The 16,547-nt window shown below is 41.1% G+C and overlaps 2 protein-coding genes across 6 annotated transcripts in view; one reads left to right on the top strand and one right to left on the bottom strand.

Annotated features, from left to right (window-relative positions):
- The first annotated feature begins 816 nt into the window (after positions 1–816).
- Positions 817–7,597, top strand: desma (desmin a). Of its 2 annotated transcripts, XM_056436663.1 has the most exons (11): positions 817–1,474; positions 3,084–3,144; positions 3,348–3,443; positions 4,192–4,353; positions 4,596–4,721; positions 4,888–4,998; positions 5,306–5,415; positions 5,557–5,609; positions 6,225–6,316; positions 6,461–6,499; positions 6,933–7,597. In XM_056436663.1, exons 1-11 carry the CDS (start codon positions 897–899, stop codon positions 6,972–6,974), a joined length of 1,470 nt encoding a protein of 489 aa, XP_056292638.1. In that variant the 5' UTR covers positions 817–896; the 3' UTR covers positions 6,975–7,597. The 2 variants fall into 2 exon arrangements, with proteins under 2 accessions (XP_056292638.1, XP_056292648.1); XM_056436673.1 differs by lacking the exon at positions 6,461–6,499 and having other exon boundaries at positions 818–1,474.
- A 645-nt stretch (positions 7,598–8,242) lies between these two features.
- Positions 8,243–16,547, bottom strand: part of tmem198a (transmembrane protein 198a) — a 31,300-nt gene continuing 22,995 nt past the window's right edge. For all 4 annotated transcript variants that reach the window (XM_056437480.1, XM_056437496.1, XM_056437504.1 and 1 more), the window contains exons 6-7: positions 12,399–12,715; positions 8,243–11,714 (exon numbers count right to left, since the gene is read on the bottom strand). In XM_056437480.1, coding sequence (XP_056293455.1) covers positions 11,562–11,714; positions 12,399–12,715 — 470 coding nt within the window. In that variant the 3' untranslated portion in view covers positions 8,243–11,561. The remainder of the gene's footprint in view (positions 11,715–12,398; positions 12,716–16,547) is intronic.

Below are 16,547 nucleotides of genomic sequence, written 5' to 3'. Positions count from 1 at the left end.
ACTTATGCCCTCCATCGTGCATCTACCAGAAGGCCACCGCCCTTTCCGACATTTGAAACCTGAACCCCTGGACAGCTGAATCGAGGGCGCATGGGGGGGAAAAATAGGAAAGACGAAAGAAAGGGCAGAGAGGGGGATGAAAAAAGGAGGAAGGGCCTGTAGAAAATGTTGACGTCTCAAGATACTGGGATTAAATGATTTATAAAATGTGATTTAAGTAATATTGTTTTTTCTAACAAGCAAGAAATCAACTCTATTTTCAACTTCATTGAAAGGCAATCATTTATGGGAAACGTTAATGTTACTACTTCATCTAAATTCGATTTTTCAAGTCAACAAAATATGTTTAGTCAACTTCTTGTGCCACGAATATCGAACGAAAAATAAATGACCACTTCACAAAAAGTATTGCATTTCTGATCACAATGATGAACAGCTAATTAAAAACTAAAGATCCAATCTAAAGCCGCCATATACTTCTGTTTTTAATTGTCATATTTCTGTAAGTGCCCTCATAGTCTTACCAAAAAGGCAACATTAATGCTCATTTATAGATTGTATTGTGCCTTCCTAACCATCTTCCACAACAGATCGGCTGTGATCTTTCCTCAGGTTGAGGGTTGGATTTTTGTAATAATTGCAATGTGATCAATTGAATGAAGATTGGGTTTTGGCAAAGTGGAGGGGAGGAGCTGTGGGATTAAAAACAGGGCGAATGGAGAACGAGGGAGGGCGGACAGGAGGGGTTGGGGTGGGAGCAGTTTTGGTAAATCTACAAATAGCTGTGCTCAGTGTCTAGCATTTCTTCACCTCGCTTCTCTCCCAGTTGCCCAGCGGTACAGTTGGGTCTCAACACCTCCATCAAGACCACAAGATAACCAAACAGTCAACCAGCCATGAGCAAGTCTTATTCCTCTTCGGCCCAGACGGCCTCCTCGTACCGTCGCACCTTCGGCTCTGGCATCGGGGCAACCCCAATGTCCTCCGTCTTCTCATCTGGAGGCGGTGGCCGCAGCTCGTCTGCAAGCCGCATGTCTTCCAGAGTCTATGAAGTTAGGAACAACGCGAGTCCCTCCTATTCTTACCGGGTGTCCTCTCGTGCTGGGGGAGCAGGGATTGGCTCCTCTTCAGCCATGCGTAACTATTCTGGCGAGAAACTCGACTTCAACCTGGCCGATGCCATGAACCAGGACTTCCTCAACACAAGGACCAACGAGAAGGCCGAGCTTCAGCACCTTAACGATCGCTTCGCCAGCTACATCGAGAAGGTGCGTTTCCTGGAGCAGCAGAATGCAGTCCTGACGGTGGAGATTGAGACGCTGAAGGGCCGCGAGGGGCCCGGTCGCGTGGCTGAGATATATGAGGAGGAAATGAGGGAGCTGAGGAGGCAGATTGAGCTCCTCTCCAACCAGCGCGCCCGCGTGGAGGTTGACAGAGACAACCTGGCTGATGACCTGCAGAAGCTGAAGCACAGGTAGGTTACAGGAATGAGCGGATGGAATCACGTGTACATGCGTTGAGAATGTTGTCAACGAAGGAGAAAAAAGGGCAGAAGGAAGGATGCATGTCGCTGATGTGGCTTATTGTTTTAACGGTATGTTCCAGAAAGCTGAGTGAGGAAGAGGCCGATGTTAACTGGATAGTTTAGACAGTCCCTGTCACATTGCACTTCTATTATTGGGTAGAACAAATGTCTTCATCAGGGTTCCCAACTGTCATGAGCAGTTTAATCAAATAGTGATATCCACCTTTCATGAAATAGGTGTAACAGAAATATTGTAAATATTTTCACGTTTATTATGTAATGATCCTTCAATTTTTTTCTGGAAACCTCTTCGGGGGTCTCTGCCCACAGGTTGGCTACTGCTTGTCTACATTAGAAAAACATGTTGACTTTTGGCTGGATGTTTATATCGAAGAGAACATGGGGAGAAATGGAACTCTGAGAAAGGAGAAGAGAGAGAGAGAGAGAGAGAGAACGTTTTAGCAGAAATAGAAGTAGATAGACAAAAATGGCAGATGAACACACACAGCCGGTTATGTTTGTGTATTGTGAATATAAAACTAAGATAAAAAGAACGTGACAGAGGAAAAGAGGGAGAAAGAGAACGAGAGCTGGGATGTGAGTGTCTATTTGTAGTCTCTTTGGATTATGTATTCCTGTCACTGCAATAGCAAGCAACATCCTTTAAATTGAAGTGTGTAGAGAACGTTCACTTTTCACTTTCTTTCCATCAGACATTTTTAAATTGTTGCCTTCAGCCTTGAGTGAAGCACCTGCTGCTCTGACTGAGATCAAAATACACACAGAGACCCCCTGCCTGCCAACTGTTACAATGCAGGCACACATGCACACATACACACACACACACACACACACACACACACACACACACACACACACACACACACACACACACACACACACACACACACACACACACCTTCCTACCAACACAGCTACATATAGCTGCATTTATATACATTAATATATATATATATATACATATATATGTATATATATATATATAAATGTATATACATATATATATATACATATATATGTATATATATATATACATATATATATATGTATATATATATATGCTGAAAACAGGAACAAAAAACAAGATACTGCATTTAATTAACATTTAACTCAGCTTGGAATCAGTGACTTTCGACACCTTTAGAGGCACCTTTGCAGTTTTTAAAATGCATACATTACATGCATGCATTTCTTTCGACATATTCCAGTTGTTCAGGGGGCAAAGTGAAATGCTAAATTTGGAGACAGCACCACCGAGGGCACACCTCCTAGTTCCTTTCTCACTATTACCCTTCTGACTGACATTGTGGCAGCAGCTGCATCACAGCTTTAGGACTCAAAAAGAAAATGTGTGCTCGTGTCCATGTCATTGTCTAGTCAGTTCTAATATTATAAGCAGAACAGTATGGAGGGCAAAATGCTGAAGAAATGAGAGGTGTAATTAGTTTATTTCTCTCGTAATTGGTCCTTGGGGAAGAAGCCATTGTTTTGTTTGTCGTCATTTATCTTTCAACCTTCCTGCTCTTCTTCTCTCCAGACTGCAGGAGGAGATCCACCAGAAGGAAGAGGCTGAGAACAACCTTTCTGCCTTCAGAGCCGTATGTTTTCTATTTCCATCAAATTACAGCTTTCTATCTCAGTACATCTCAACATTTCTCAATTTGTCCCCAAAGCCGGAAGTAAAAATGTAAATACTTCATGCTTAGAGAACTTTCTTCACTCTTTCATCAACCACTTTATTCCTATCAGCTTCTTTTTTAAATTTATGATAACAATTGTTCTGTTTCTGTGTTGTGTCCAGGATGTTGACAATGCCACTCTGGCTAGGCTGGACCTGGAGAGACGCATTGAGAGCCTGCAAGAGGAGATTGCCTTCCTCAAGAAGATTCATGAAGAGGTCTGTTAATCTGTCTAGATTAGAACCTCTGCAGCATGTCTATGTATTATGTATGTCAGTAGGATGGCATGCGCTCTATCATATAACAGCTCTTCAAAGGGCTCACACTTAAACACACCCACTGATGTATATGTCGTATGCACAGTCCCACACTCTTCCAATCGAACATTTAACTATATGGGCATATTCATGAGTCTTAAGAAAAGCAAATGCAAGAAGTGCAATGGACACATTTGTGCACAGTGACCCGCGGACATCCAAAGACACACCAGGCGACACAAGCAGACATATGCCGACCCACTTGAGTTCCCTTCCCGTCATTCTGTTATCTCTGCCTCAGCTTTGACCTCTCAGAAATGCTAAAACTGCCGAAGGGTAGAAGAGCATGGCAGCTGTTGTGTGAGGGAGAAAGAATGTGTTCATGTGAACACATGCCAAGCTTTTTATATCTTTCGGTTTGACCAGAAGACAGCTGAGTGGGACCAAAGCTTACTAGTTCCACAATGTTAACCAGTGCTATTCTAATATTGTTGCAAAAATAATGTGTACCTCTTTGTTGATATGTAATTTATGTAATTGATAAGGGATGCCAAATTTGATTTTTTTGTTTTCATACACAGACAATGCTTAAATTAAAAAAATACTTTCTGTGTCTGAGTCTGTTCCCCCAACAAAACATAATTGTTTTCCTCATCACCGCCCTGTCATAATTCCTTTCTTATTTTTGTACCATCTCGTCCCTTTGCAGGAGATCCGTGAGCTGCAGGGCCAGATGCAGGAAACACAGGTGCAGGTCCAGATGGACATGTCCAAACCCGATCTGACTTCTGCTCTGAGGGACATCCGTGTGCAGTATGAGGGCATCGCCGCCAATAACATCGCAGAGGCTGAAGAATGGTACAAGTCTAAGGTAGGACAATGACCATATGCACACACACACACACACACACACACACACACACACACACACACACACACACACACACACACACACACACACACACACACACACACACACACACACACACACACACACACACACACACACACACACACACACACACACACACACACACACACACACACACACACAGAGACAGATAGTGTGGTTCAGCTGTTGTGTTGTTAGAACCTCATCCCCTCTCTCCTCAGGTGTCTGATCTGAACCAGGCTGTGAACAAGAACAATGATGTGCTGCGTCAGTCCAAGCAGGAGTCTATGGAGTACAGGCACCAGATACAGTCCTTCACCTGTGAGATTGACTCACTCAAGGGCACCGTGAGTATTGTCTGCAATCCCTCTCAGTGTTGTTCACATTCTAAATAAACAAACCTTTACTTTCTGTCAGGGCAAACAGCCGTTGTCTCCGTCTTGTGGTCGCTTTCATTCTGTGTTCGGCCACTTTGTTCCACTTTTCAACTTCATGCACCTGTTCCCGTTGTAGAACGAGTCTCTGCTGCGCCAGATGAGAGACATGGAGGACCGCATGACCCTCGAGGCTTCTGGTTACCAGGATAGTGTCACACGGCTGGAGGAGGACATTACTAAGATGAAGGTAATTAGCTTTGTTATTTTACACAAACTCTGCAGTCCATTCTAGCTGATTCCAGCAGATTATAGAACGTACCATCAAACTGGTTCAGAATTTGGGATATGATTCACTCTGGTGATAATCACTAGTAGAGATCATAGATCACTGCACCGCTGATAAGTGAATTGCCTGAAACCTCCAGTTGGGAAAACAGTTTTTCTGTGTTTGTGATTTTACAGCTTTACAGTTTTTCTGAATTTCCTGTTGATTACATGCTCGGTGTGAAGTTTGTTGAAGAAGACAATCACAATTCTTATGTCTTGATTTAAAGGATGATATGGCTCGTCACCTGAGAGAGTACCAGGACCTCCTCAATGTGAAGATGGCCCTTGATATTGAAATCGCCACCTACCGCAAACTGCTGGAGGGAGAGGAGAGCAGGTGTGTGTGTGTGTGTGTGCTGTTCACATTTGGATGTGGTCAAAGATAGATAGCTTAAGACTTATCCCATTATTCCCATTTAAGTTTCTATTGCCCTCCTATTACAGGCTTGTGATAATGAATTCTGTGTTTCTCCTTCAGGATCACGACCATCCGGCCTGCCCAGTCTGCTTATTCCTCTATTGGATTTAGAGGTAGGGGCAACAGTACACATTATTTCCATCAAACATACATACCCTTGCTATACATTTTGAATTCCAGATGAGTCAATGAGGGATAAAATAAAAGACTAATTATAGCTTGTGACTATATATGGCAGGTGCTATTTTGAGGGCAGTACAAGTTGTGTACCTGCAGTCACACATTTTTACCACTGCGTGGTGATATATGTCATGTCAAAAACCTTCATGGCTTTTTATGCACAGGGGCAATCATCAACAAGCCACACACCAATAATCACAGGGGCCCATTTGCTTCATGTATCAATAGTCCAAATGAGCAATTAATATTTGCCAATGTGTCCCCTTGAGCCACTTTGTGGCTGCTCCAATGAACACAGTGAGCGGTAATTAAAGATGATGTATTGAGTGCAGGTGAATATGAGTTTGAATATTACACCTTTAAGTGGCAGTCATACTAGCTCCACAGACTGGTTCATGGCTGTCCCCTTCATGTGCATGTCATGTTGCTCAGAGCCAATTAACTAGAACAATACTGTCTTCTGACTGAATGCACATTGTGTACGTGGAGCAACGCTTATCATTTGAGTTCAGGAAGTAGTAATTAACTGTATGAATGCATCGTTTCAGAGACCAGTCCTGAGTCCCAGCATCAGCGCTCCTCAGAGGTTCACTCCAAGAAGACGGTTCTCATCAAGACCATCGAGACCCGCGATGGAGAGGTTTGAGCACACACACAAACACACTGCATTACTGGGATACTCATTATACTGTGACACTATATTTGCATCTATATTTTTGCTATTAAGAGATGACATTTATAATTTTCCAACTGAATGATTTTAATTTGTTATATTTTTATTCAGATGAAGTATTCTATGAGCCAGGGCGCAAGTGCCCAGTCTGTAAGTCTGGTATATATATGTATATATTTATATATATCCCACTATCAACTGTTCACTGTTGGCTGAAGCAAACTACCAGATTTCGATCTGTTGTTCGCATGCTGCTCTGACAACAATGACAGAATGGATCCTACAGAGTGTGTAAAGCAAACTGTCTTGAAATCATAGCTGCAAAAAAAAAAATTCTCGTCTCTAACTCCTTGTATATCCCTGAAATCTTGTAGTTTGTGCCAACTCTTATCGGCACATAAGTAAACCTCAACACTCCTCACCGTCTTCTGTGAAGAAGCTTCACTTTCAGTGCCCATCCCCATGCACAGCACTTCACAAACACAACCTGCTTCACTGTCGATGGAAAATGCTCTTACGTATTATCTGCAACACTCTACAGTCCTTAACACAGATCATTAATTTGTATCTTCCTCCTTTTCAGGTTGTCAGCGAGTCCACACAACATCAGCAAGACATCATGTAAACCGGACGAGGCAACGTTAGAAGATATATCACCAATTAATACCAAATAGTAACTAAATGGATATTTTCCTACCATGATTCATAAGCTGAGCCTATTTTTAGAGACAGAGCGCTGATTTTAGGCAGATTTAATTGTAAAGAGAAAATTATATGAGCAAGTCCAACCTTGCCTGGATTTAAAATAGGGTCATTCCAAGATGTATTGCTATATTCATGTTACTTTCCTTCAAAAACACCTGAGGTATATCTTTGTCTGCAACAATATTTCAACTTGAAGAATAGAGTTAAATGAACAACAAGGCTTTGCCTAGGCCCAGTATCCACAGGGAGGTTTCACGGTGCACGGCAGAAAGTTTACTTTTCACTGCACATATTCCAAGTCTTTCTGTGCAAATGTACATATGTATAACTTGATTAGGAAAGGCTTTTATTTGTGTAACTGATTAAAGGAAAGTGAAATGTTGTGTCTGAAACATAAACATCTGATGAAAAAGGAACTCAGTCATGTTTGAAGTTTGAGCTCAAAAGCATGCGCCGGGTGTTTGATTGTATGAGAATAGGTGACCATGTTACGCTGCTTCCCTGTGGCCTGAAACTCAAATAAAGACATTTGTTATCACCATTTGTTACAGCCAGTTTCTAAAGATTTTGTGAAAAAAAGTGTTTTTCTGTCAGTATACATAGTACATATATTGTGTAAGATAGTCTCCATTTAAAATCTACTCATTAGTATTCTTCAGATAGCACACATGCCTTTATGGACTACTTCTACCCACTGCCTTCATCATCTGACGTGAGCTGTTTTAGTTTTCCCAGGCAAGCATAACCGTCTTCTGTTAACATTTAATTCACCTTTATAAAGAAAATACCAGTTGCTTCCCGGTTGAAATGATCAGCAACAGGACTGATCTCGGTGCAAGAGAAAGTGAACAATGGCTTGTTAATGAGCTGACCTCAGCTGTGCTTTGTTTCTCGCAGGAAGCAGATTAGCAGAGCAAGAATAATTATATTGTCCATGCAGTTTGTGTTTGTAGTCACTGGACTGAAAATAGCAGCAAAGATTACAAAAAAAAGGAGAAGAGCAAAAAGAAAAAATACAGCAAGGGCAGAACATAATTGAGCAATGCGAGAGTGGGAGAGTGGTACAGGAAGAAAACAAAAGAGAGCGAGAGGGTACAAATGTAATGAAAAGGTTATTCAGACACAAAGAAAATGGACGAGGCTGAACAAAGACACAGAGAGAAAGAAAGTCAGAGCAAGTCGTTTCAATGCTGTTGGGCCTGTTTTATCAGAACTTTCTGTCACAGTTTCTTTGCAACTGCTGCCAATGCCATCAGCTTCCCAATCATTGCAGGACAACTAAAGAAGAGCAGCATGTTCCGCCTCCATTTCCTTCAAATGAAGTCAGCAAACCTCTCTGACCTCTCTGACCTCTCCTCCATCAGCTGGTGAACATACAGGCGTGGAAAATATTACATGTGGCTCATTTGTTGTGCTGCTTAGCAGTTTATCCAGAACTGGGACTGTTACGTGAAACGCATACGTGTGTGTGTGTCTCTGAGTAACTCCACTCAGCCCTGCACTGATCCGACAACGCCACACCTGCCTCTACGTGTAACTGCGCAGTTTCTATTTTTTAAGTGTTTGGTGTAATGTCAGACAATGCTCGATAGTACAGCGCAGCTGACCAGTGAAGCTTCACTCAACACCACCAAATAAGTCAACTAGGTTAGGAGAGTTAGGCAGAGAGGAACGTGTTTGTGGTAAAGATGTGCATGATTTTTGATATGCTTCAGAGGATATTTGTTATTTGTACCCATGAATGCACCTCTATAGCCTATACATAAATCACAATGTAAGAACAGTAGACAAACAATTCAATTAAATTGTAGAATCACAATGTTTATCATATTGTAGGTCCATATCAATTCATGCTATCAATAATAATAATAATAATAATTATAATACATCATTTGTACACATTTAAACAGGGTGGTATGAAAATGAATTGTCATCTCTTCTCACAATGTGGAGCAATTATTGAATTACTGATGGTTGCTGATGATCAGTTGAGGCTCAGTTTGTTTGCTGCTCTTCAACATCACACGTTGAAACAGGATGAGAACGAAACAAGTGCATCCACCACCCAGCCGAATCAAACCAAGAGGACATACAGACAATAAACAGGTCCAAGCGGCTGGATACATGACATAAGTTGTCGTGGTGCAAACATGAAAATTAAAGAAAAATATTTACAGTTCAACAAGTATTTCCCCAACACATATTCAGAAGCGATGGGCACACAAAACTGAAATAAAATAGAAGGAACAAAAACTAATAAATATCTGACAATTTATTTCTAATAATTAATTTCTGGCCCAATAGGGCTAATGTTTTGAATTATCATTTTGTAAAATGTTGTCTTAATAAAATTCTAAAGACATTGATGACGAGAGTAAAGCTCCAAGAGAAGACCAACACAGAACTGAAGTGTAAGCAAAAGCCCAAATAAAACATTATAACATAACAATGATACAGCAGAATAGAAGGTGACTGAGCGTAATACATGTCAAGAGGAGGGAGAATAGGCTTTGGTTGGTCCTTGCATCAGCCATTGTGGATTATGTTTTGAGCACCCTGGGACCAAAAAAGTCTCAATGTAAATCTGAGGTTTTCACATGACAACAGCGACACACTGACACACTGACACATAGGAAACAATTACACAAGGATTCTCATGCAGTAATGGGTTATGGTGAGAATGATTGGTCCTGGTGCCAAGCCCATATTTAGATATCTAGTATGTAACAACAGTATTGTGGAATATGTGTGTTCATCTAAACATTGTGAAACTATCTTAAAAAACTATCTTTAAAAAAACGGAACATGTTGGTGTTTGTTGTGAGGAACTACCATACTTCAATTCCAAAGAGGTTAAAATAAAACACAAATAATACCTTTGAAAATACTGCATGTACAAATGTAACTGGATGTTCGGCACAACAACATTAATGCTCGGAATACGTTTGAATTCAAGCGACATTCACAATCAAATGCATGTACCACACAAACATATGCACACGAAAACAATAAGTCTTGAAAAGAAAAGTCCAGTAGTAAACATGAGAGGGCGCTGTTTGCAAATGATTTCATCTTTTCATTATGTTTCATCATTTACAGGAGATTATATCCCTCCTTCTCCTCCTTTTCATCATTTATTAACACTTCATCCAAACTATAAGATTCATATCTTAAACAGGACCGGTGTACTGGCCAAAATGAGGACAAACAATACAGCATACAATACAGTGAATCCCCCTCTGCTTGGCCAATATTTGGCACACACACACACACACACGCACACACACACACACACACACACACACACACACACACACACACACACACTATATTTAACATGTTCATAGTGTCCCCTCCAAACTCTAATTTTTAATTTTCTAATTCCTGGATGATCAATAGCAGTTTCTTGACTTTGTGCTTTAACGTCTGTCTTTAACAAGACAGCTGACAAATTCAACAAAGGTCGACTTTCTCTTGGATTAAAAAAAGGAAAAGTGACGTGTTAGTGTTCAGAAAATCTTCAACAAGGATATTTACATACAGTAGCTTTCCAAAAGAAAGGGAGAGGTACGTCTTCGTCTCCTGGTCAGCTCTGTGGTGAGAACAGCTGTCCATCAACGAATAAAGGAGTGAGAAGCAAGCACATTCCTGGGACAAATAGCATACATGTAGGCAATGACACATGGAGTGTTCATGGGTGAAATAACAAAAACATTGTCTTCGGTGATAACTCTTTGATCCTATACACCACCAAGAGCAGTTCCTGTTGCTGCCATGTGAAAGGATGAAGTAGAGCTGCCTTTCTGTTTCAGTGTTCGCTGTTTTCTGTTATTTCCTCTCATATTCCTCCTCTGAGCGCTCTTAATGGAATCTTTGAAGCAAATCCTTTCCTCCTTAATTTCCCTTGAACTAAAGATGCGATGGAAGGTTTATTGATGGTTGTGCTACTCCATGAAAGCAATGTGATGCTTTTTTTAAAATGTGAAATGTTGCAGCCCTCCTGTGGACAAAGTAGTGTTTTGATTGTTTCCCCCACGACAATCCCAGTGGAAATGACTTATTATGGCTTGAAGCAACCAGAAGAATCTAGAAATCAAATGTTGATATGTCAATCAACTCCCCACCAGACAGGTCCATTATCTCCAGAACAGTCCAAAGACTCTTGTTTTAAAGTCTAATACAGTATGTGATGACTATGTTTGAGATTTTTTGAGATTTGACCGAGCAATCATGTCTCGCTCCATCTAAAAGAAGAGGTGCTGCTCTCGTGTCTTGCCAGTCATAAAGATCAGAACAGAAATAAAACTTGTAACAAGTCTGAGAGAAGTAAACCAGTGTGGGAATCACCACCTTATTGGGACATATTGCCTTCCGGTTGGTTTATTAGGCAGTTGATAAGGTTGGCACATAGGGTTAGGTGTTCTATCCCTAACAGTGACAACTACGTTTGAAGTAGCCTTGTGTGAATGTGTGTGTGGTTAGGTGTACACATGTTCATTTCCCTGTCTCAGATGTGAACTGGGGGGCCACTGGGAGCTGTGAGGGGCACTCGAGACCCGCAGTCGTAGTCGAGTTCAGCCATGCGGGAGCGGCTCATCATTCGACTGTGGGAGTAGGCGCGTCTGTCTGTTTGTCGGTCCCTGAAACTCTTGATGTAGCTCTGTGGACAGACAGATGATACAGGGTTGGGGTAGAAATATGCAGTGCACATGCTGTGATTCATAATGATAGTAAAGTGCACAAACTGCAGCCGTGAAAGAATACACTATTTCACTTTCTTTCCGAGAATAAGAGAAAAAGATCAATACAACTCTCGTGTCTGTCTATTCAATTTGAAGGTAGGCATATTTTGTTACCATAGTACAGAGCCAGGCTAAGTGTCTCCAATCGACATGCTAAGCTAAGCTAATTGGCAGCTGGCTCCACTTAAATATTGAACCTACTGACATGAGATTGACATCAACCCTTTTATATATCTCTTGGCAAAGAAAGCAAATAAGAGTATTTCCCAACATGTCAAACTATGCCTTGAAAGGTGGAATATGGAATTTGCCAAATAAATCGATTGTGACTCGAGAGATTGATGGAAACAAAAATTGTATTGAAAGGGATCTCTGGTTTCTGTACATGCACCCATTATTTCAAAAGGTGTTTTACGTGTGTCTTATGCCTGTGCGTTTTCAGTGAAAATATATTTTCTGGATATTTGCCTGTTTTAAGTTATTTGCACATAAAAAAAGAAACATTAATATATTAACAGAAAGCTTATCTTGAAACCATGACATTTTAAACGACATGGCTGAAAGTCATTTCATCTTAAGGATAAGGAGCCCCTTCATCTCACCGGTGAAAGGACGTCTCCATCAAAGCGCCTTTTTGGGTTGGTCTTGCGCTGGTAGCCGGGTTCAGTTTGAGGGGGAGGGGGGACTTTAGGTGGCGGGGAGCTCTGGGCTTGGTGATGAGGGTGGGATGATGCAGGGTGATGGTACTGCTGCTGCTGGTGGTGGTGGTGGTGGGGGTGGGGGTGGGATTTCTGTTTGTGGGTGGTCTTCAGGTTCTCTCGTTTTCTCTTCTTTTTGTTCTCCTTCTCCTTTTTCAGCCTATCTTCCCGCTGTCGGATCCGCATGAGCTGAACCCTCCTTTGTTGTCGACTCAACACCACTGAAGAGAAAGAGACCAGAGATGTGATAATGTGTAGAGAGATAATCATGAGCATGATAAAGATAGAACAATACAGCTTTTATAGGGAACCAAAACAATAGCAACCGATTAAGTCAAGAAGAGAAGACGCATTGAAATAAATCAGATGGAACAAAAACAAGAGAAACCTTCAATCAGATAGTTTGAATATTTAAATGATCTTTTAAATGTTGATGGTTAGCCATCCCTCGGAGGAGTTATAGTAAGTACAAGCTGCAAAAAGAGAAGGAAAAAACCACCATTGTACATTTATAAACGTCCTTCATTCTAGTCAGTCCTCCGGCAGACAGATCATTTTCCTTGCAGCATGTACTGACATATTGTGAGTGGGTGAGTGTGTTTGTGTTATTTTCACACTCATCTGAGCAAAGGATGCCCAAAATCCATTCCGTCTTGCTGTTCATTGATTACTCATGAGATCATTATTATGCGGTAGTGCCGGGGAAAATATTTCATGTTCAGGTCAAAAAGTTGCCGCATGTACAACAACGCGACTAAACCTAATGAAGAAAAGATGAACAGCATGCGTCACAGTTAAAGTTGGTGTGGGTTGGTGTGGACGTGTTAGAAGGTCTATTGTTGTTTCTTTGTGCGGGCAGACAGCTAACTAGGAGGCACCATCTGCCAGGGAAGCTGCTTAATGATACCCCTGTTTCTTTTCCTTGGCTCACCCCACCCAGGGACCCTCTGGCGACATGCTACTGAGTGTGTGTGTGTGTGTGTGCGTGTGTGTGTGTGTGATTTATTGTGCATCTGCCTTTGTGTGGATTAATAGGAGCAAGGGAAAACAAGCCATTTCCCACTTCTTTCAAAAGCGGTTAGAGAGTTTCGATCCATGTTTGGCTCAGGGTTTGTGTTCACCATTCGGTTATAATGGTACAGTGTTGGCAGTTGGGAAGTAACTATGTCACTCTAGTATTAGGTACTTGTGAATGTGTGTGTGTTCATCGGCATCGACACAGCAAACAAAACAAATACAAATGTGCGAGCTCACTCGTTGACTCAACCAGCTGACAGACAGATGATTGTCCTTACTGATCCACTTGGGTGCCCCAGGTCATTACCCTCCCCTCCCCTCCCCTCCCCCAGTACACCTGCTCCCAATGTCCCCCCTCTGCTTCCCCTCACCCTTCTTTGTCTTTCAATACAGTGCATTCTATCATTCAGGTCAGACGAATGTGAATACGTTTTGTTTTGTGATACATGTTGCATAGGTATATTTAAAGAGGTTTCTAAGTTACCCAATATTGACCCTTACTGACCTGGCTCTGATCACAAAGCAGAATGAACTACAGCAACATGCATAGTTCTCTTGCTAGAGCCTCTCCCTAATTATTATTCCCAAACACAGGCCATATATCAATAAGGATGCAACACGCATGCATGAATTCAGCCATGTTTTTTTGTTGTTGACAGTTTTTAGCCTTTATTTTATACAGTTTCTTCATGTGGCTTCTCATTTGTAGATATAATTCACCCTAGAAAGCTTACTCTCTTTCTTTTCCCACTCTGACTGGAAGCCATGACAGCCTGCTGTTTAATCTCATTATTTGAGCCCATGTGTGGCTATTTTGAAGACACTGTTTAACTCTGCATGTCACACGCCAGCCAAGATCAAGTGTAAGAGTTTAAGTGTGTGTAGTTAGTGCAAGAGTGAGCGAAAAATACTCTATATTTCTGCCTCTGTCTGAGGTTCATGTGTGTGAGCTGTGTATTGAGTGTTGGCTGCCTGCAGTGTGTGTGTGTATGTGTGTGTGTATGTTTGTGTGTGTATGTGTGTGTCGGTGTGAGTGTGATCTTGCCATCTGTGTTGTGGTTACTTTCAGAGCAGATTAAGGCGGCCTCTGACAAAGGCACATTTTGCTGACAACACTAATGTGGATGTATTCAGACTCTGCTTCACACACACACACACACACACACACACACACACACACACACACACACACACACACACACACACACACACACACACACACACACACACACGCAGTTAATATGATTAGGATAGATTTGTCTATCTTGATAAAATGTCATCAGTTAGTAGCGACCTTTGTGAGATTGAGACTGAAAGAAGCCTCATCATCATTATAGGTACTTAGCATTCTTATTGGAGCCACTAAGATTAAAGTACAAAATAAAATATATAGACATAACTCAAATGTTTGAAAACTGAAATTAATTCATCTTTAATGAAACTATAAGTAGACAGTTCCTAAAGGAGCTGATATGTTTTATTTATTTATTTCTTTTTAATACAATTTCAAATCACAGCGCGAGTATACCAAAAACACTTAGAGAAACCAGCTCCCTTGGACCGAAATCAATCAGCAACAAATTCCAAGCTGCAGGAGCAGAATATCTCAAAGTCCTTTTGCCCATTTCAAGAAAGGCATCGGGTACAGATAGCACGAGTAAACCTTGTGGATATGTCACAGAGCAGAGACAGTACCTGGCAGATTAAGAATTGCCTTATTAATAAGAACATGAGTGATTCGGATAGACGATACAGGACATGGTGAGTGAGGGCCTTAAGATCAGTAAAGAAGGATCCATGGTAAACAGTATCTCGAGGGTGAATGCTTTGAGAAGATGCTTACATATATAAAACATCAATCACAGACATAAAAGGTGCAGTCTCCCTTTTGAATCAAAAGAAAAGCAAGGCTTTTTTTCTCTGAAATAAAACCCCAGCCTCCGCTTCAACCTTCACAAGTTGCTGAATCTCAATCTTAAAAGAGAGAGAGATTGATCAATTAAGAGTCGTAGATATTTATATCAAGATACAGCCTCAACCAAATTGCCCTAAAACGTAATACAGTTTTTCTCGATTGCTTAAACACATTTTTTGAAAGCATGCCTCGTTTTCTCAAAACTCTAAACACAAATCCCAAAACCACTCACACAAAATGCAAAACGCTTTATATCTCCTGCAAAATGCAACTTTGTTTTCAAATGACAAACACAGCCCATTATATGAGTAGACATTTTAAGCATCGATTGAACACTGATGTGCTCAATGGAAAATACGACTATGAAATGGGAAAACACCAGTATGAAGGCCTTATCAGAAGCATGCCTTTTCAAGTCCAGTGGTACTGTACGCTTTCTCCTGTTGTAAAATATTGTAAATGTATAATGTTTTAACTCAAAATATAAAACAATCCAACAAAAATGTTTCTTTCTTTTTTCTAATTTTTTCACAGAACAAACAATAGAAAATAGACCAGTAGTCAACAAAAAAAGAAAGAAAAGTGTAAATAAAAAAGGACAACAAAAATACTCCTCTGCCTCTCTGGTCTCCTCTACCTTCCATGTTTTCATCCATTCTTCTTCAAATCAGGAGGTCACCTGTGGCCCTTGTATTGCTAAAGCCTTGATTCCAAATGGCACAACAGCCATGGAAATGGAAGTTTTGCCAATTGAATAGCAGTGTGTTCTGTCTGAACACAAGGATGTTTTGGCATTGATGAAGTGTGCAAAGTAGAGAGGATGGTGTTTAGTGTTTTGAAGAAAGTGTGGCTAACAATTGAAATCTGTGTCTAAAGCAGATAATTGTGCTTATAGTTTAGCGGAAATGGTTTAGGGAGTTGGCACATGAGTTACAGGTTGTGGCAATTGTGTTAGAAGTTCCAGTTTTTGTGTGTAAGCAATCGAGAAAAACTGTAATAGATGGCATGTTCGGAGGCTTTTTCTTCAGCCTTGTCTGGAGCATGTGTCTAAAGCCAGAAGGGACACAGAGAGTTGATCACCACCTCTCTTGGATCGGCAGTGTAATATCCACCGTGTGTTC

The sequence above is a fragment of the Pseudoliparis swirei genome, chromosome 2 (genome assembly GCF_029220125.1).
Source record: "Pseudoliparis swirei isolate HS2019 ecotype Mariana Trench chromosome 2, NWPU_hadal_v1, whole genome shotgun sequence".
NCBI classification, from domain to species: domain Eukaryota; kingdom Metazoa; phylum Chordata; class Actinopteri; order Perciformes; family Liparidae; genus Pseudoliparis; species Pseudoliparis swirei.
Note: the sequence above shows the minus strand (reverse complement) of the source record. Positions and strands in the feature narration are given on the sequence as shown.

Excerpts from the sequence above, each read along its gene's own strand:
- desma (XM_056436663.1), top strand. The coding sequence starts at position 897 with ATGAGCAAGTCTTATTCCTCTTCGGCCCAGACGGCCTCCTCGTACCGT. Across the intron at positions 3,444-4,191 it reads TCAAGAAGATTCATGAAGAG|GAGATCCGTGAGCTGCAGGG; the intron begins GTCTGTTAATCT and ends GTCCCTTTGCAG. Across the intron at positions 4,999-5,305 it reads AGGACATTACTAAGATGAAG|GATGATATGGCTCGTCACCT; the intron begins GTAATTAGCTTT and ends CTTGATTTAAAG.